Source organism: Hypanus sabinus, chromosome 6 (assembly GCF_030144855.1).
Source record: "Hypanus sabinus isolate sHypSab1 chromosome 6, sHypSab1.hap1, whole genome shotgun sequence".
Classification (NCBI taxonomy): Eukaryota; Metazoa; Chordata; class Chondrichthyes; order Myliobatiformes; family Dasyatidae; genus Hypanus; species Hypanus sabinus.
Genome location: NC_082711.1, coordinates 136,175,741 through 136,195,372, shown reverse-complemented (window position 1 = coordinate 136,195,372; position 19,632 = coordinate 136,175,741). Strand labels below are relative to the sequence as shown.

The 19,632-nt window shown below is 38.4% G+C and overlaps 1 protein-coding gene across 2 annotated transcripts in view; it reads left to right on the top strand.

The window, feature by feature from the left end:
- The window catches only part of LOC132395867 (RNA-binding protein FUS-like), a 39,202-nt gene extending 20,114 nt beyond the window's left edge, over positions 1 to 19,088 (top strand). The window contains exons 4-16 of one of the 2 annotated variants that reach the window (XM_059972987.1): positions 5,605 to 5,695; positions 5,777 to 5,930; positions 7,925 to 8,037; positions 8,559 to 8,697; positions 12,745 to 12,776; positions 13,722 to 13,754; positions 14,609 to 14,715; positions 14,805 to 14,934; positions 17,541 to 17,627; positions 17,710 to 17,800; positions 17,935 to 18,017; positions 18,244 to 18,328; positions 18,943 to 19,088. In XM_059972987.1, the coding sequence (XP_059828970.1) occupies positions 5,605 to 5,695; positions 5,777 to 5,930; positions 7,925 to 8,037; positions 8,559 to 8,697; positions 12,745 to 12,776; positions 13,722 to 13,754; positions 14,609 to 14,715; positions 14,805 to 14,934; positions 17,541 to 17,627; positions 17,710 to 17,800; positions 17,935 to 18,017; positions 18,244 to 18,328; positions 18,943 to 18,982 (1,185 nt within the window). In that variant the 3' untranslated portion in view covers positions 18,983 to 19,088. Of the gene's footprint in view, positions 1 to 5,604; positions 5,696 to 5,776; positions 5,931 to 7,924; positions 8,038 to 8,558; positions 8,698 to 12,741; positions 12,777 to 13,721; positions 13,755 to 14,608; positions 14,716 to 14,804; positions 14,935 to 17,540; positions 17,628 to 17,709; positions 17,801 to 17,934; positions 18,018 to 18,243; positions 18,329 to 18,942 lie in introns of both variants that reach the window. The other variant, XM_059972986.1, reaches the window with a different exon arrangement.
- Positions 19,089 to 19,632: the final 544 nt, after the last annotated feature.

Genomic DNA, 19,632 nt, shown 5'->3' with positions numbered 1-19,632 from the left:
CTCTGTCCTCATTGCCAGAGGCTCAGCAATCTTCCCCCTTGCCTCCCACAGTAGCCTGGGTATATCTCGTCTGGTCCCAGTGACTTAATCAACTTGATGCTTTCCAAAAGCTCCAGCACATCCTCTTCCTTAATAACTACATGCTCAAACTTTTCAGTCTGCTGTAAGTCATCCCTACAATCATCAAGATTCTTTTCAGTAGTGAATACTGAAGTAAAGTATTCATTAAGTACCTCTGTTATATCCTCTGGTTCCATACACACTTTTCCATTGTCGCACTTGATTGGTCCTATTCTCTCTTATCCTCTTGCTCTTCACATACTTGTAGAATGCCTTGAGGTTTTCCTTAATCCTGTCCGCCAAGGCCTTCTCATGGCCCTTTCTGGGTCTCCTAATTTCTTTCTTAAGGTCCTTCCTTCTAGCCATATAATCTCCTAGATCTCTATCATTACCTAGTTTTTAAAAATTTTTTTGAACCTTTGCATAAGCTCTTCTTTTCTTCTTGACTAGATTTACAACAGCCTTTGTAAACCATGGTTCCTGTACCCTGCTATCCTTTCCCTGCCTCATTGAAACGTAACTATGCAGAACTCCACACAAGTATCCCCTGAACATTTCCACCGTTCTTCTGTGCACTTCCCTGAGAACATCTGTTCCCAATTTATGCTTCCAAGTTCCTACCTGATGGTCTCAGATTTTCCCCTTACTCCAATTTAACGCTTTTTTAAACACTCTCCAATGCAATGGTAAAGGAGATAGAATTATGATCACTATCTCCAAAATGCTCTCCCACTGAGAGACCAGAGACCTGACACCTGACCAGGTTCATTTCCAAATACGAGATCAAGTACAACCTCTCCTCTTGAAGGCTTATCTGTATATTGTGTCAAGAAACCTTCTTGAACACACCTAACAAACTCCACCCCATCTAAGCCCCTCACTCTTGGAAGATGCCGTTCGATATTTGACATCACAACAACCCTGTTATTACAACCTTTCCAGAATCTATCTCCCTATCTGCTTCTCGAAGTCCCTGTTACTATTGAGTGGTCTATATATAAAAAAAACACCCTGTAGAGTTATTGACCCCTTTCTGTTCCTAACTTCCACCCACAGAGACTCTGTAGATAATCCTCCATGTCTTCCTCCATTTCTGCAGCTGTGACACTTATCCCTGATCAACAGTGCTGCGCCCCCACCTTTTGCGTCCCTCCCTGTCCCTTCTGAAACATTTAAAGCTTGGCACTTGAAGTAACCATTCCTGTCCCTGAGCCATCCAAGTCTCCGTGATGGCCACAACATCATAGCTCCAAGTTCTGATCCATGTGCTAAGCTCATTGCTTTGTTCATAACACTCCTTGCATTAAAATAGACACATCTCAAACCATTGGTCTGACCGTGTCCCTTCTCTATCACCTGCTTATCCTCCCTTTTGCACTGTCACCAAGCTTTCTCTATTTGTGAGCCAAGTACCTCTTCCTCCTTCTCTTCAGTTTGGTTCCCACCTCCCAGCAATCCTAGGTAAATTTGAGGCTCCGGACTATAATCAATGTTAATGTTTATTATCAACACTCAGGCTTGCTATTAAGGAGAATAATTTTTTAACACAACTGCTCAGAACAAATTTTTGGGGGCTGGGGGTTGTGGTTCGCAGGGGAATAAAATAACTAGTAGAGCGGGTAGGTTGGTAAGAGACTGCTTGTACGTTTCACTTCATATTATTTTTAGACAGTGATAGTAATTACTTGCAATTTTAAATGTTTAGGTTTTTGAGTATAATTCTTGAGCTCTGGCATCTAATCAGAGTTTCTCCAATGAATTTAATAGGAGCACTTGGCATGAGCAAAAGTTTGTAAATATCAGATTTTCCCACAACTTTAACCCCAGTGTAAGCTAAGGGATAATTTTCTGTGCTTCATTGGAAGAAACAAGCATTTGAAGGTAGAAACAATTTATCGTTAGCTTAGTGGCTGTCCAGGACCACTGGTTGCACCTTGTGTTCTGCTGGGACCCAGTTTTCTTGAAGACTGAGCCCTGTTTGGTGCAGCAAGGAGGAATAGACTACAGAGGAATCTTGCTTGGTCAATGGAAGATTTTTTTGAGTCTAAGACACAATGTTATTAGAGGATTGCTACATGGTAAGATTATAGGTTGAGTGATTTTATTAATTCCAAGGTCTTTCAGTAGTACTACCAAGATCAACAGATAATATTTAGGAGGAATTGTGCATTTGCAAAACATATTTGCACTCTGCCCCGCAACAGTTGCTTTCATTAGCTCCCAGAGTTGCTGAGAGCAACAGAAGCAGTGTCTTGGAGCCTTCATGAAATAAAGTATACTTAATGCAAGAAATGTTCTAGGTGCATACCTATAGTAAATACCATTCTTTTGATAATTGGTCTTCAAGAATCGAAGTGTTAGCATGGAGCCTTGGTGTATATTGGGAATGAATTTCTAAATAATTGGAGCATGTTTACTTTCATGGCTGCATGGGGGGAGTGGAGATACTGGATGTGATTATTTGCTACTGTAAAGACTTTAATATCAGTCACAATCTCTGGTTTCAATCAAAACACAATAATTTTGGCTAAATTCATTTGAAGGAACTTCCCAGATAGACCTGCAGAAATACCATAGCTCTTGAACTAAAATAAATGCACTCTTCCTACTTAAATATTAAAGTGCTTGGGTTCCTATTGTAATCGAATACTCTGCTCCCCTAAACTGGTTATTGCTGAAAACATTTGGGTGTTTGCTTTTTATCGTTTGCCTCTCATTAGTTTGGTCATATTTGGGTTCCTTTGACTATTAGTGTGTTCAGTGATGGAACATAACTGAAGTTGGATTTTTCCATATGTAGTAGTCACGCAGCTTTATTGAGAATATTGCTTTAAACTGAGGTTCTGCATTCTTCAGAAAAATTTGGAAAAGGTTTGTGAACCCTTTGCAATTACCTGGTTTTCTGCACAACCTGCCTAAACTAATAACACTAACAATTGTACTTTATGTTGAACTTGATGAAAATGCATTTGGTGCTTGGTTTTGTCTCATCATTATTGCACATGAATTTCCCTACTACTTGATCTGTCCTGAATAATAGCTGATTAATAGCTGAATCTGCACTGCAGTTTGATCAAACGTATTTGGAAAATGATTCAGTAAACTGTTTCAATCTAGTTCGAATGCTGTTGATAAAACCACCTTGACAATGTTTTATTTGAATAGCACACACGAGGAAATCTGCAGATGCTGGAAATTCAAAACACACACAAAATGCTGGTGGAATGCAGCAGGCCAGACAGCATCTATAAGGAGAAGCACTGTCGGGTCTTGGCCCGAAACGTCGACAGTGCTTCTCCTTATAGATGCTGACTGGCCTGCTGTGTTCCACCAGCATTTTGTGTGTGCTTTTATTTGAATAGTTCGCCATTCACCAGGTTGTTATTTTAAATGGCCTAATTTGTCTGTTTCTGTCATTACAATTAAAGATTGCTTCCTTTATGGCCTAGTCTTGGTACTTAGAGGGGTGAAACTTGACATCTTATTCTTTTCTTAACATTTTTGTTTACATATCAAAAGAATTTGAGCTTTAATTTTAAACTTTTGGTCACAAATTTTCCTTCACAGGTTCAATAACCTGCCCTGGTTATAGAATGCAAAACATCTATGAATTAAGTTAGTTAGATTGATCACTGATTTGGTTGAATCTTCTATCTTTGTTCAACTCTGCTGTTAGAAATCTGCAAGTTAGCAATCTTGCTGTCTGATCATTCCTTTGGATATCACATGTATTTCAAATGTCGTGCTAGCAAATTCCAACATCTTTATAAAGCATTAAATAGCAGTATCTGACAAGCCCATGGGTTGAAATTATGAATTTCCAGCCACTGTGGACAGTTGAAGGCCAAGGCCAGCTATAGCTGGAACAATTGAGACTGAAAGCTCCATGGTAGTACAGGTGTGTGCTGCTTAACGTCTGATCGCATATACGTCCGTAGTCCCGATCGGAGAGCGTGACGTAGTGGACATAACCAATCTCGTATCGCACATCTCTTCAGTGTAGTAGCATTATCTGTTTTCACTTACTTTCGAAAATGTTACTGTAAAGTGCATCATGGCTTCCAAATGCAGCAAAACCACTCCTAGTGATAGCAGCAGCAAGAGGCAAAGGAAAAGTATTGATTTGGAAGTGAAACAAAAGGTTATTAAACAATATGAAGGTGGAAAACCAGTGAATGCTGTTGCTCGGGATTTAGGCGTGTCGCACTCGACAATCACGACGATCCTGAAAAAGAACGAAAAAATTCTAGAAGCTGTTAAAGGATCGGCTTCACTGAAAACTACAAGGCTCACGAAAATGCGAGGGGGACCTATATCAGATATGGAGAAATTGCTAATGACATGGATTGAGGACCAAACACAAAAGAGAATCACTCTCAGCATGTTGACGATCACTGCTAAGGCACGGAGCTTGTTTGAAATTAATGAAAAAGCATGTTTGAAATTAATGAGTTCAGTGCTAGCTCTGTGTGGTTCAAGCACTTCAAGTAATGTTTTTCGTTGCATAATGTGAAAGTTAATGGTGAGTCTGAGTGCTGATGAATAAACGAAAAAGCAAACTAGGCGAACAACACTGGACACATTCCTGAAGAAGTGGAACACTATGAGGAAGTTGAGAACAGTGACGTGGATGAACCTCATCCTCTTTGATAAATTGTGTGATAGGCTAAGAAAGTGTTTAAATAAAAGTTTAAAAAGTAAAAAAAAAATCGAAGTTTAAAATGAAATAAAAATTTAGTGTATGTATTATAATGTACAGTATACAGTTAGTGTAAGTTCTTGGCTATTTAGTCAATACAGGTACAGTACAGTACTCGATATAGCTTTATTAAGTATATACAGTAAATGGTGTTCACGTAACATCCGATTTCACAATGTATCGTGGATGTTAAGCGACGCATACCTGTAAATGAGAATTACATTTACTGTTTTATATGGAAAGCCCTCACGTGCGGCACTTACTTTTCCTGGGGAAGAGATGTGTTGAATAGCAACTTGCTTGGTGATGCTTTGTAGGTCAATGTCATCTATACATCTAGAATGTTACTGTGGGTTTGCTTTTTAAAAATTTCTCAAATAGGACTGCTGTGTATTTTTTTGTTTAGATACGGCCTCTGGATTTTTAAGAACAGTTATCCAGGTCCTGTGTATAGGATAGGGTAGTTGTACTTTAAATGCTTGTGCTTGAAAATGTATTGTTTCATAGTCCCCTTGCCTTTTTCTCCTTCCTGATTTGAAACATGCAACCATGCTTATGGTAAACTTCAACTTCTGCAAACTAGACCTTGGCTGATGTTTGGAACCCGTTTTGTCTTTGAAAATCTTTGCTAGTGCCTTTGTTGTAGTTGCAGTTATGCATTGAAGTAGCAGATCTGTTCGGTAAGGAGGACTAAAGATAGATCCACATGCTATGGTAATATGCTGATAAATCTATGACAAAATGTGGAAATGTTTTAGCAGAATACTCATTTTGGGAAGCAAGTGTAATTAGGTGGGTATGTGTAAGTCAACAGTTTTGTAACTAATGTGCATCTCTCTGCTAAGGGTTATGGTGGCTATGAGCAGTCTGGTGGTGCATCTGGATATGGACAAGGCCAAAGTGGGTATGGTTCAAGTTATGGACAAGCGCAGTCAGGTATATCATGTTTTTGTCTACATTGTAGCTTTTCTTGAAAAGTACAGCTACCTCAACGTAAATTCTCTTTCTCTGTTGCAGGGTTGAATTCAGGGTCTTCAACATCAGGCTATGGACAGAGTGGACAATGCTATGGACAGAGTGGACAAGGCTCTGGAAATGAAGGTTCTCGTAATACTTATGGACAACACCAGATGTACGGCAGTTATGGCCAGCATTCTGATTCCCCCAGCAGGTAATACCCCAGTAATTTAAGATATTTAAATATTTGAGCCAAAAATAATAATATTCAACCCTTCAAACCTCTAGTTATGGCTTCAAATATGCAAGATTGCTATTGTATCGGTCTTTAATTCCTCTGTGCCACGTAATTGAGGATGTTATAAGTATACTGGAGCATATTGTTATTTCCTATTCCCAAATGTCTCAAATATCATATTAAATCATGACCTACCTATAACTGGTGTGTGCTAGCCATTCATTCCCTTGTCTCCATGGCAATGGTACCTGACACTCTAGTTCTACTCAGCAATTCAATTATAACTGCCTGAAACCAAGTTGATTCTCTTTTAGATCATCACATGGATTCCCTAAAGTACGTAGCTAATTTATAAATGTGACATATCTTTGTGAGGACAGGATTTCTTTATTTTTCTTTCTCCTCTCGAATTTTCAGCACACTACTATTTATAAATTACAGTATTCTTTACTGCCAGCCCTGTTTTTCTATTTCCAAACTCATCAAACATGCCCTTGACAAGTATATCCTCCCTTTTTCTCAGGAACTCATATACTGCACATCCAGTGTTTGTGTACCCTGGCTAGTTACATATCCAAACGCTTTGAAATTCTTTCTGTATACATGACAAAAATGTTTATAGAGCATGCCTTGCCAACTTCCTGTACCATTTAATGCCACACTTAGTAAATAACTAATTTATTTTAGCCTAGGCAAATTTATTCTACTTACCCCTGATTGACTTATTGTAACATGGGGTTGAATGAGTCCCGGTCCTCCCAATCCTGACTCCAATTTGAGCAGCTGCAGAACAAGGAATCAAAATGGTAAGTAATTCTTCATCCTGCAACTACTGCATGACTTAAAGTACACTTGATTTTTGGAAGGCTTTGTGTTGCTATCCAGTACAATCCTGAGTCAATGTGTGCATTTGCTTCATGGTGGCACTTACTCCCAGTGATGTCCCAGCCTTACTGCACTGAATTATGTTTCTAAATCAGTTATAGTTCATGTTATAAATATTAAAAATCCATTAAACAAGCATTTTTGCTACCAACTTTGGACCAGAATTGTTATACAATCATTGCTACGGTTGAAAGTCATACTTGGTCCTTTCAAATCTGCTTTCTTTCTCTTCTGGAAAGAATTATCTGCATTCTTTGATCTCAAGCTTGCATTTTTAGCTTCCTAGGTTTCATTACAACTGCCCAATCTGCATCCTTATTTGATACCCAGCTATGTTCTTGCCATTTTGAGTACAGATTCTTGAGAGGACTGCACTGTTATTTCAAACTCAATACTATGCACTTACTTTTGTAGAGTATTGATGTCCTGTTTTCAATAGCTTGATGTGCACCTTTTTGTGTGCAATTCCTCACTGCCTAGCTTGGAATAACTTCTTAAATTATAAACTGTCTATTTTTCCCATAGAATGTCATGGCCCCTCTCTGAATACTACTATACATTTTTTTCCATTTTGCTGTTTACTCACCCTGTGAATCTCATTCTCTTAGCTGCCTGCCCTGTTGGTGTGGTTGCCAAGTTTGGGCTTTCTTTCCCTACCCTTGTACAAAGGCAACAGATGCTGGTAAGCTGTAACAAAATAGTGGAAATATTTGGCTCAGTATATCTATGGAGAGGAAAAAAATGTAATCATTCTGCTATTTTTTAATTTGAAATACTAAGGTTTTATATCCACTGATGTTGCTTGACCTAATTTTTTTTGCTGCTTTTCATTCTTTTTTTCTTGATAGAAAATAACAGGAAACCTGGAGAATTTGGACGATGGCCTCAAACAGCTGCTTGCTAGGTCCTCTAAATCATGACTCACTGACCTGAATTCAGAACTTCATAGGTTTTCTTAAGCTTTTGATAGCCAAAAAGTTTGGACACTAGGCATGCTTTCCTCAACAAGGAGATTGTGTCTACCAGACAAATTTGGAGCCTCCATAGTGAAATATTTCCATTTAATCACAACTTCTCTCTTGCAGTTATGGCTCAAAATCGGAAACAGAGTATAGTTCCCAGTCAAGCCAATCAAGTTACAGCCAGTCGACCTCCTACCATCCACCACATGAGGGCTATGGCCAGCAGAGACCAGGAGGTAAGTGAGGTATCCAAGGAAAGATGGCTCCACCTACCATGACAAAATGAGATATGGCAAGTAGTGGGGAAGGAGATACACTATAATATCTCCCAATTTATTCTGGGCTGTGTGGATAATGGTAATATATCACACTGGAAGAAAAAATACATTTGGATAATGTCTAACTGTTCTCTGGTTTAATATTTGGCAGAGTTTCTTGTTGGTCAACTCCTGAATATGTAGTGGAGGGCTGGGATCTAAGATGTTCTCCTGGTTGTGGGTTGTGCTGTCACTCATTTAATTTACCTGCTGAGTCACTAAGAAACTTAGGAGTATGTTGCATGAAGAATGAAGCAATGTGTTTGAACTTGCAGTATCCACAGAGACACTTTTCTGCTATAGCCCTGTATTGTTGAGAATTGACAGTTATTCTATAAAATATAACTATTAGTGTGAAAGGTAGCATGTTTATTTATGAAAGAAGTGGCAATTGTTATAACTTTTTTTGTCATTGCCCATCCCTGTCTCACCACATTAAGATGACTACGAGCAGGATAGACCTGGGAGGAGTAAATTTGGAGATGACAACCGAAATTTTGGCAGGCAACAAGGTAGAGGTCGTGGAGGATACAGCCATGGTGGATATGAAAATGACAGAGGGGAACGTGGTAGAATGGGGTAGGTGTTTCTTTGACCTTAAATCATAACCTGTTTGTCACTTGTCCTAACACACTTAAGATTCATCTATATGTATCTTATTAGTTATCTTTACCTCATTTGTTAAATAAGCTTTATCAAGTTAAGATCAATGTTTTCTGTTATAACTTGGCCTGGAACACTTAATTAACTCTGCATACTGTGCAGAGAAATGCAGTGAAGAGTCATGGTTTACATTTAACTAAATTTTTCACTTAGTGTTTTGTTTCAGTCAGACTGACTTCCACTTAATTAGCTTTTAGTACCAATCGTGTGACTGAGCAGTTGTCTAAAACTTTTGACTGCCCTTGTCTGTTTTGTATTCTCTAACCAGTGTGCTTGTTACTGGTTGGGTACCAGTAATCTTATGATAATTTTTAATGTGCTAAAATATGACTCAAACTTCAGTAAATGGAAAATATTGAAACATGAAGCTATAATAAACAAAAGTCCTCCACATTTTGTTTATCCCTTAACTTATCCTGTCTTTTGCCAGCCTTGGTGCTATGGTAGTATAGTGGTTAGTGGAAAGCTATTACAGCTTGGAGAGTCAGAATTCAATTCCTACCCTGTTTGTAGGGAGATTGTAGGTTTCCTCTGTACTGGGGTTTCCTCCACAATCCAAAGACCTGCTAGTTGGTAGGTTAATGGTCATTGTAAATGGTCTGAGATTAAGCTAGTGTTAAATAGGTGGTTTGCTGGGTGGCACTGCTGGGCTACAAGGACCTGTTTCCATGTTGTATCTATCAATAAATTTTTATATGTAAAAAGTTTCTAACTAGGTTTTTTTTGCCCTTTGGAGATAATCCCTTAATTATGGCTTTTTCCTGTTAAGAAATGCCACATCTATTACAACTTGACCTGTAAGATTTGGAAAAATGTTCGATCTGCACTTCATAATGGTGTAAATGTCAACATTTGAGTAACATTTAGTATTGTATAATTTGGCTGCCTGTTTGAAGACTGAATTTAGTGTGGTTTTGTCCTGCAATCCTGATCCTTGTATTGTTTATATTGGCAGCTGCAACAAAACTCCTATCCCCAAAACAATTCTTGTATTAGAACTAAAATTTTAGGTTTGCTTTCACTTAGTAACAATGAAAATTCTGGTGTATAATCCAGAGTGATATACTTTTGGAGAAAATTTCAATCAGTGGTGGCTGGCAATGCTTAAGTATATTTTGATACTGTCAGATGTCATTGATCAGTTTAAAGTGTTGGTTACAATTTGGATTGATTTGACTTCACAACTATGACCACAATGATTTTTGCATATCATGCATTAGGATTAAAGGTGCTACTTGAAATTGTTCCAGCACTTTGGCAATGGGGAAATTATTTAGCTTTGAACGCAAGGGTATATGTTCACAAATGCATCCTTTGTCTCCCACTTAACATTTGACTCTGGCTGAACTGCATTGTAAATGTTTTGGTTTCCAGATGAGTATCCTTACTAAAACTTGGTTGCTGAATAGTAATAATTTTCCTTATTTTGTCATATTTTTCTAAATTTATGTTAATTGGGTATGTGGCATTAGTCAGCTGCATTTTCTAATCAGTCATCATTCTGATTTCTCAGAAGAAAAGGAGCCTTCATGTCAGATGAGTTTTTGAAACTAAGCTTTTCAGTGGTAGCAAGTGGGAAAGTAATGGTATAAGCTATTGATATTTTAACATTGCGGTGTACTTTTACAAGTTCTGATACTTAGATTGAACAAGGATAATGGGTAAAACTATTGTTTGCAATGCTTTCTTTACAAACACTTCAAAATAATGAGTCAAATTGGGTATGCAAGCAGTTCAATGTGGGTATGTTTTGATGGTTTTATGCATTGACTTTTGAAGCCAAGTTTTTTTACCCAAGAGATGCAAATTGCCTCAATTTGCATAAGGGGCAATCAAGTTATTTAATGTGCTCTATATAGTATGACATATTTCCATTTTCTTTCCCCTAAAGAGTACAACAACTGGGCAAGTAAGGCATCACCCATAGAATGAAGGGTCATTGACCTGAGGCATTAACATTCTCTTCATGTTGCCTGACCTGTTGAGCTCTTCAATCTTTTCCTTTTTTATTGGAAATCCATGGTGTCTTTCAAGTAGATGTTCTTGCTGATTTAACTTTATAGCTAGATGTTAGGCCAGTACCCTGTTTTATCCCTTAATGGTCTATTAATGATAATTCTTGCATTATCTTGTTTCGCTAACCGTATCAGCCAGTAATCCGTTCAAGCGATGTTTTGTCATGATGCTTTTATTAATTGGCGGGACTTCATTAGTATGTCCTGCTTGGTGGCGCATTAATATCAGATTCAGTTTGAATCCAAGTCAGGTTGAACGTCGAGCTAGCAACTTGGCCTCGTAGAAGCAAGAATAGCTTGCTACGGAAACACCGTCAAAAGACGGTGCCCGGATAACTCCACTGCCGAGTTGAGGGCTAGTCGTCTTTTTCATTAGTATAACTAGGCTTGTGAGAATTGATGCTGTGATATTTGCTGACAGGTTGAGGATGATAATTGTGTTTTTGTGCTTTCTTTAAAAAATATAAACAAGGCACTATTCTTTTGTCTGAACCAAAGGCTAAAGCTTTGAAGGGGAGGGAAAGGCTGAATTATTTTTTTGATTGAATAATAATGATTGTCAATTTTGGCTTTTAGTTCTCTTTTATCCATAGTCTCATTTGATTTGGGAGTATTCCTATAGAATGTTATTATATAGAACAGTGGTTCCCAACCCTTTCTATGCCCCACACCCTTAGGAAATGTTTGATTAATGTTCACACCCCCTACAAAAGTAATATCACATTTGAAGATGAAGTCTAATTTCTAATTATTGAAGCACATACAATACTGCGGGTGAACAAATTGAACTTAAAAAAAAAGGCTTTTAGTGCATAAAATGCAAATATAACTTGAGCAATTAGATTCTAATTTATTCAGAAAAAATTGTAAACAGTAAATTGATGAGACTCCTTAACTCTGAGGTGTAACTCCCAGGTAATACTGAGACACCTCAACGCTGACTCGGGCAGCGGGAGATTGGAGTGTGCTTGGGACAAACATTACTACCACTTCACAAGGTACACTGACAGCTGGCTGAGTGATGACTCGTGATTCGTCACTCAAGGACACAAGCCACTCTTTGTCGCACCCCCTGAAATTCCATCTCGCACCCCCTGGAAGTGCGAGCACCCCAGGTTGGGAACCCCTGATAGAGGAATATTTAAAAATTTGTTTCAGATTATCTGAGCCATCTGTGGTTGAAGGACAATTGATGTTATCTGACCAGTCACAGTACTTCTAGCATAGGCATAATGTGCTGGCACATTGTTGAATCTCATGAAATGCCACTTACCTGTGTAAGATGAGCTGTTAATTTTGATCATGAGTTATTTAGTTTGAAGATTGAGTCAAAGCTATACTTAAGACATTGGTTTTGCTACTTGATAGGGTTTCCTTACAATTTATTATATTAAGTACTATTTACCATACACACCTACCTTTTGTGTACCTGTGATAATGTACATTTCAAGTAAGGTTATTAAAATTGTTAACTTGCTCTGCATTTTGTGTGTCACAGGTTTCAGAGTGAATGACCTAGTACACTTCTTGACCTTTTAAATGGAGCTTGTGCATTGCACACATCTTTCTGATTACTGAAGCTGCAAAAACATTGCAATAAAGAAGTTTTAGTAGCTTTGGATTTAAAAAAAAAAATTGGCTCATAGTAATTTAATTCAAGGAACTTTTACCTAGAAGCTAAGTGGCAGGTACATTTCACTAGCTCTTCAAATTATTAAAGAATTGCACTTGAGAACTAAGACATGAAATTGACTCAAATCTTACACCAAAGGTTTTTGTAAAAATTTTATGATGGAAGATTTTTGAATAACTGAGTTATGCATTCAGTAATGAACCTGGATATGTCATTATTGGTCAATACTTTGAATCATCAAGATAAAGCCTTTTTTCTCAACTTGTAACTGGCACAAGGAAAGCATCATTTCTTCAATTTTTTCCTCTGCAGCAGTGGTGACCGTGGTGGCTTCAATAATTTTGGTGGTAAGTGGAGAGTATTGGAACTATTTCAGTGAATTTCTGACTTTTGTGCCATTAAGCCACCATTTCCACATCTTGCAGTACTGGAGCATTTAGCATTATCTTCTGAGTGTATACAACCTGGAAACTTCGAGTTGGTAAGGGGCTGAGAGTTGCAGTTTGTCAAGGGTGGAGGGTAGAAATGATCCTCTTGAGATTTGTTTATTCAAGTACAATGTTGCTATTGGTGTTCTAGAGACCTATTACTTAGTCTATATTTAGATCATTGCTTATACCCAAAAGCACTTTACTATTAAGCTATTTTGAAAATTACCAATTATGATTTCTAGAACGGTTGTGTTTTGGCAGATTAAAATAATAACATGCTTGAGAAATTGGACTTGTAGGTCCTAACTGAAACAACTTGGGTTTTACTGTTACTTGGTGTATGCAGAAGTTATTTGTGCGAACTGAGGCACTGACAACTGAACTGGCTGAGTGACATTTTCCAAACTAGCATTTTCCATTTTCCTTAAATGGCTTTTCTATAAGAATTAATGTGCAGCACATCACCTGCACCTTGACCAGTGTCAGACAGGAATGGGAAAATAATTTCCATCATAAAAATTTTTTCTTAAGTTGTGTTCTGAGAATACATGTTTAAAACTCAACATATACTTAGAGTAAATTCAACCTAGAATTATTAGTACCATTGGATGATGCACTGTTTGGCACTTTGATCAATGTTTGGAAATGTTTTCCTGTAAATTGTTGAATGGGCAAATCATGTTTGAATGTAATTGTGTTAGGTTATAAATTGTTTGGTTTTAACACCCCTGCAAAATGATGCATTTGGTGGCCTTCATGTGACCAAGCATGCAGATCAATTCTGGGCTGAGGGAGCAAATTCAGTGGTGGTTTAAGTGTACACTTAAAGTGTTCCAAATCTTTTGTCCTCTTATTCTACAGACTCAAGAGATCATGGACAAGGTCCTAATCCTGGTAGGCAGACTTCAATATTCTACAAATTAGTGATGTTTCTACTATATGTTGCTGTAAGAAGCGAAACAAAACTCTGCTCTCATCAGATTAATAATAGGCTATATGGATATAAGCTCAAGTGGTCCCTTTTAGTTATACCTGTACACCTCATTAATGCAAATATCTAATCAGCCAATCATTTGGCAGCATAAAAGCATACAGACATGATCAAGAGGTTCAGTTGTTCAGCTCAAACATCAGAATGGGGAAGAAATGTGATCGAAGTGACTTTTACCATGGAACGATTGGTGCCACAAGGAGTGGTTGATGTATCTTAAACTGCTGATTTGGGATTTTGATGTAATTTTTTTTGTGTGTGTTCAACAGTCTAAGTTTACAGGGAATGGTGTTATTTTAAAAAAACAAACATCCATTGAGCAGCAGTTCTGTGGGCAAAAATGCCTTCTTAATAAGAGGGGTCAGAGGAGAATGGCCAGACTCGTTCAAACTGATAGGAGTGTGGTAGTAACTCAGCCACACGTTACAACAGTGGTGTGCAGAAGAGTATTTCTGAACTCACAACAGTTAGACCTTGAAGTGGATGGACTACAGCAGAAGACTGGGAATATACTCAGTGGTCACTGAATAGATCTGAGTCAAAAGGCTCCAGTGTTGTAATGAAATATGCTGGTGGCCTGAGTATTGCTCAGTTGCAATTAGTTTTGGCTTCATTTGCAGAAAGGATGTAGGCTCCAACAGAAATGTAGTTTTGAGTTTAAATATAATTTCCTTTTGATCTGATCAATAATCTTCATCTTGTAAACTAATACCTGTAATGACCAGCAAAACATGTAAACATGTCTTTTTGTTCACAGCCTCTGATGATAACTCTGATAACAACACCATTTTTGTCCAGGGCTTGGGAGATAATGTGACAACTGAACAAGTTGCTGAGTTCTTTAAACAAATTGGTGTGATTAAGGTTTGTATGTAATGCTTTCTTGTTGCCTGTTATTTTCTCAGGAATTTGTGCATTAATGATCACCCATCTTACTGGTCTGTATTTTGCAGACTAATAAGAAAACTGGAAATGCCATGATCAACCTCTATACCGATAAGGTGACAGGCAAACTGAAAGGTGAAGCAACAGTGTCTTTTGATGACCCGCCATCAGCAAAAGCAGCAATTGATTGGTTTGATGGTAAGATTTTTTTTATATAATGAGGGGAGAATTCTCTTGCTGGCAGGCAAGTTCTCCAGTTGGCCATGGTGCCCACTCATTCCTGTATTCAGTTTTAGATGACCCAGCTGTAGCACAGGTCTTCTAACTATCAACAATGTCTTTGGCATACAAAAGCTTTCAAAGCCAAGCACATTTACAGTGACCCGAAAAAATATTCATCCCCCCCCCCCCCACAACTATTTTCACATTTAACTGTCTTGTTTTCTAAATTTAAACTGTATTGAAGTGGAATTTTTTGAACTAATCTACAAAACACTGTGCATCATGTCAAACCAGAAGAAAAAATCCAAAACCCATCAACAATTGAAGCTTTTTTTTAAAAAAAAAAGTGGTCATCTTTATAATTACAATGCTAATTTTACTGGGGTGCAATACTATACATTACCTTACCAACTCACTCAATTTGTTGATGTAGAAAATTGGAGGATCACCCGATTAATAATCGCTCCCCCGTTAGATTTTCAACAGACCAAACCAAAATGGGAGACAAAAAGAGTATTCAAGACAAGTCAGGGAAGTGATAATAGAGAAGCACAAATCTGGGAAGGGTTCAATACCATTTCAAATACACTGAGTTCAGTGCAGTTCACTGTGGAAAAAGTTGAAAAATATGAAACCACAGCCATACTGTGCTCTAGGTCAGGCCTCCCCTCTAAATTTAGTCCCCAGCAAAGAATGACACTTGTAAGAGGTAACTGTAATGCCAACATTCACTCTGAATGAGCTGTAGAAGTCGGTGGCTGCAACTGGATATGAAGTTCATGGCTCCACAATCAAGAAAGAAGCCATGACTAAAAATTTAAAAATATCCATGCCTGTAAAGACTTTGCAAAAGCATCACTTAGAAGATGCTGTAAAGATGTGGAAGAAGGTCTTGTGGTTGGATGCGACTGAAGTGTCACCTTGTGATCTCAACGCTAAGCTGTATGTGTGGTGTAAATTTAATACTGAGCATTAGCCAGGCAACAACATCATTACTGTAAAGTTTAGAGGTAGCATCATTCCATGCAGATGCTTTTCAGCAGCAGGGACTGGAAATCTGATCAGGATTGATGGGAAGATGAATACTGCTAAACATAGATCCTGGATTTAAAAAGAAAAAAATAAATCTGGCCTGTAGCAGAAAGCTTAATCTGGGGAGAAAGTTAGTCTTTCGGCAGGACAACGACCCAAAGCACACTGCCAGAGCAAGGAAGAAAATTGATGGCCTTGAGTGGCCCAGTCAGAATCCTGACCTCAATCCAATCAAGACCTCAAGATTACTGTCCGCTGCTGCTTCCCCAACTAAGGAATTGGCAAGCCTTACTCCATCAGGTTGTACAAAACTAATAGAGACTTGTCCAGGAAGACTACTAACTGTAATAGCTGTGAGAGGCGTTTCAACTAAATACTGAGGAAGGGAGGATGAATTCTTCTGATCTGTTGTTTCAGTTTTTACAATTTTCCCTGTTGTTTGGACTCTACTGTGAAAAAGGAGCTAGTGATTCACAAGTAAATCTCAGTTAAATTGATCTAAACCGCTGGTTACAATACTTATTTATGTGAACAAAGGGTTGGGTGCTGAATATTTTTTCAAGGCATTGTTATTTAAAAAAAAATGAAAACATTACTTATGAATCATGAGTGCATATGTCCATTCTGTTGGACATGCCCCCTCCCTCCTCCCCTATGCAAACGACAACCTCTTCTCTCTCTCCCCCCCACCCCAACTTCAGCAAAAAACCCCAGCAGCCACCAAGCAATGGCAAAGCACCCAAAGAGAGACCATGAACTGCAGTTTATAGTCGTTTACCCGACAGTTTGATGTGCCACAGGTGCTCTCTTACTAATGAGCGGCAGAGGGATGTCGCCCATTTTCTCAGTGAAAGTGGAGACTGACAGCTGCTGTTATGGTGTTACCATCTGCCATGTTGTTTTTTATTCTGGGATTCCCAAGTAGACTCTTCCCTATGAGATAGGGATATAGTTTCTTCACCTCCCCCTCCCCCCCCCGCAAACTGTTGTCTGCAGGGCTGTACCCCAAAGGCACCACCTTTCAAGATGTGTCTGGAGAATGTTGAAAAACGGTCAGCCAATGAGCTCCAAGAACGGGAATTCATCCCGTTATTTTTATTTCTTTTTTAAAGTGGGTTGAGTGGCACTTGCAAATCAGGATCTCGAAGAGGCAGCCACTTGGTGCCATCGTAACTCCACCACCTAGTGACGACCATAATAGCTTCTGAGCCCATCACAAGAAACACTTACCTGCTTGAGATCTGGAGCTGTAATGAGCAATGATCATTAACGACCATTTGGTAGGAACTTGCAAGCAACTTTTTAAAATCAGTTTCTATTCAGTGAATTGGAGATTTTTCCATTATGTGGTTCCTAAATGATTGATCACTAACATCATAGTAGAAATGCTGTTTCCATTCCTGCATATATGAATTACATCAACTACATAAAGTATTATCGTAAATGGTGTACTTTGTTCAGTGGGGCACAAGTTTGTCTGTGCAAGTAATTTGAATGTGGGTTTTACTTTTTTTCATAGCTTTGCTAAACTGATGTTGCAAATTTTTCAGGGAAGGATTTCCATGGAAACATAATAAAAGTTTCATTCGCAACAAGACGATCAGAGTTCGTACGAGGTGGCAGAGGTGGTCGTGGAGGTACTTCTAGATGACAAAACTGCTTTTACAAATGTCGGATAAATTTGCATATGATTAACAATGGGTACGTTTTTTTCCCCAGGTGGCCATATGAGTAGAGGACATGGTCGTGGTTTTCGTGGTGGTGGTGGTGGTGGTGGTCCGAGAGGTGATGATTGGACTTGCCCAAATCTGTAAGTTGTGTTGAACTTTCAGAATTTGTCTTGTATTGATCACCTGGACTAGCTTGTGAATATGACTTGAAATTGAATTGAGATGTGCTCTTATCACATCGGCTGTTGAGGTACTTTAAAATTTTGTTTCCTAGATCTTGTGGTAATGTCAATTTCTCATGGAGAAATGAATGCAACCAGTGCAGAACACCCAGAGTGGATGGTGGAGGTGGTGGTGGTATGTATTACTGGATGAATTTGGAAACTGGGTATTTCGGTATACGGTAATTATTTCAGTCTTAAAAGTTTATCTGCTTGGGATTCATAATGGTCAAGTGTTGAAACTTGTTTCAGGTTATTATTTCAATCCTAGGTGATTTGAAAAGTCCCCAGTTACTTTAAAAGATGACTTTTTTCCTTCTCTCTCTCTTCTCTTTCCCCCCCCCCCCCCCCCCCCCCACCAGAATATCGTGGCAGAAGTGGATTCAGGGGCCGTGGGGGTAGAGGTGGAGATCATGGTTTTGGTTCTGGAAGAATGGGCGGAGGAAGGTATACACAAATGCTTTTTGTTTTCTTTGTCTTCTCTTCCCCACTCGATTACCCTGCATGGTTTAATGATATAGGTGTGTCTTGTCATTCAACTATTTTGGAATCTACGGATTTATTTTTTCTTTCTCTCCCATGACTTTTGGTCTAAAGCTGCATGCTAATGCTGGCTTCCCTTTTGATTTGCAAAGCTTGCGGCATTTATGGGTTTTAGACAATAGGTACAGAAGTAGACCATTTGGCCCTTTGAGCCTGCACCGCCATTCTGAGATCATGGCTGATCTCAGTTTTAATGAATAGCTAAACTATTCTGCGGTAGGTGCAGGAAAATGATCACACTTTCACGTTCTAACACCATTCTTGGAATATTTTTGGATTAAATTCTGGAACTTGCTATTTAGCTGTATTGTAGGGGGCATCTTCAGAAGAACTAGCAATTTGAAGGTGTCTTGCCATCACCTTCAGAGATGGGCAATAAATACTGACTTTTAAAAGTCATTGGCAAGTAAAGATTTCAGATTGTGGGTCTCTGGTGCAGTTCAGGTAATGCCTGGAGAGGAAGTTGATGATTCAGCAACAAGCTGTATAACTCAAGTGGGCTCTGTTTTAAATTTCAGAAGTGATCACAGAATGGATCGACGCGACAGGCCTTACTGAAAGCATCTGAGCTACAAGATTTTTTTAGTGGTGCTTTACCATTGATGCAGTGTAATGTACTTTTTCACTATGTATTTGAAGATGAAGATTAAACAATTTTTAATAATTTGCCTCTACAGTGACTTGTTTTTGACTACTCCCGATTGGTTAATAGCATCAGCATAGCTTTTCATTTCATGTAAGCAGTATACTTGTATGAAACTGGTTCACTATATTGTCAACTTGGGTAGTATTGATTCCTTACCTGTATTGATAGATTTTTAAGCTGTGAAAATGTGACTGCATACATTCAGTTGAAGTTTAGTCTTGAGTTTTAATAATAGATACTAAACATGTTGCTCTTTCCATTGACTTTAAATCTGCAATAAAAATGTGTGTCCAGTGGTTTGGTTTCTAATGTCCTGTAGCATTAAGTGTGGCTATTTACTAAATTTTGCTGATTTCATCTTGTGGTTCATCTGCTGATTGATATAAAATGAATTATAGATGTATAGATCATCAGTGAGACTTCAAAATCATTTAATAATTATTTAATAATCCTGGCTTCGCATTAGCTGCTATGTTCTAATTTTAGTGGTTTTGCTTTTTCATTTGTAATGGCTGTCTTGTCTGGGCAGGGGTTGGCAGCTCCTTTCATTTCATTATTTGAA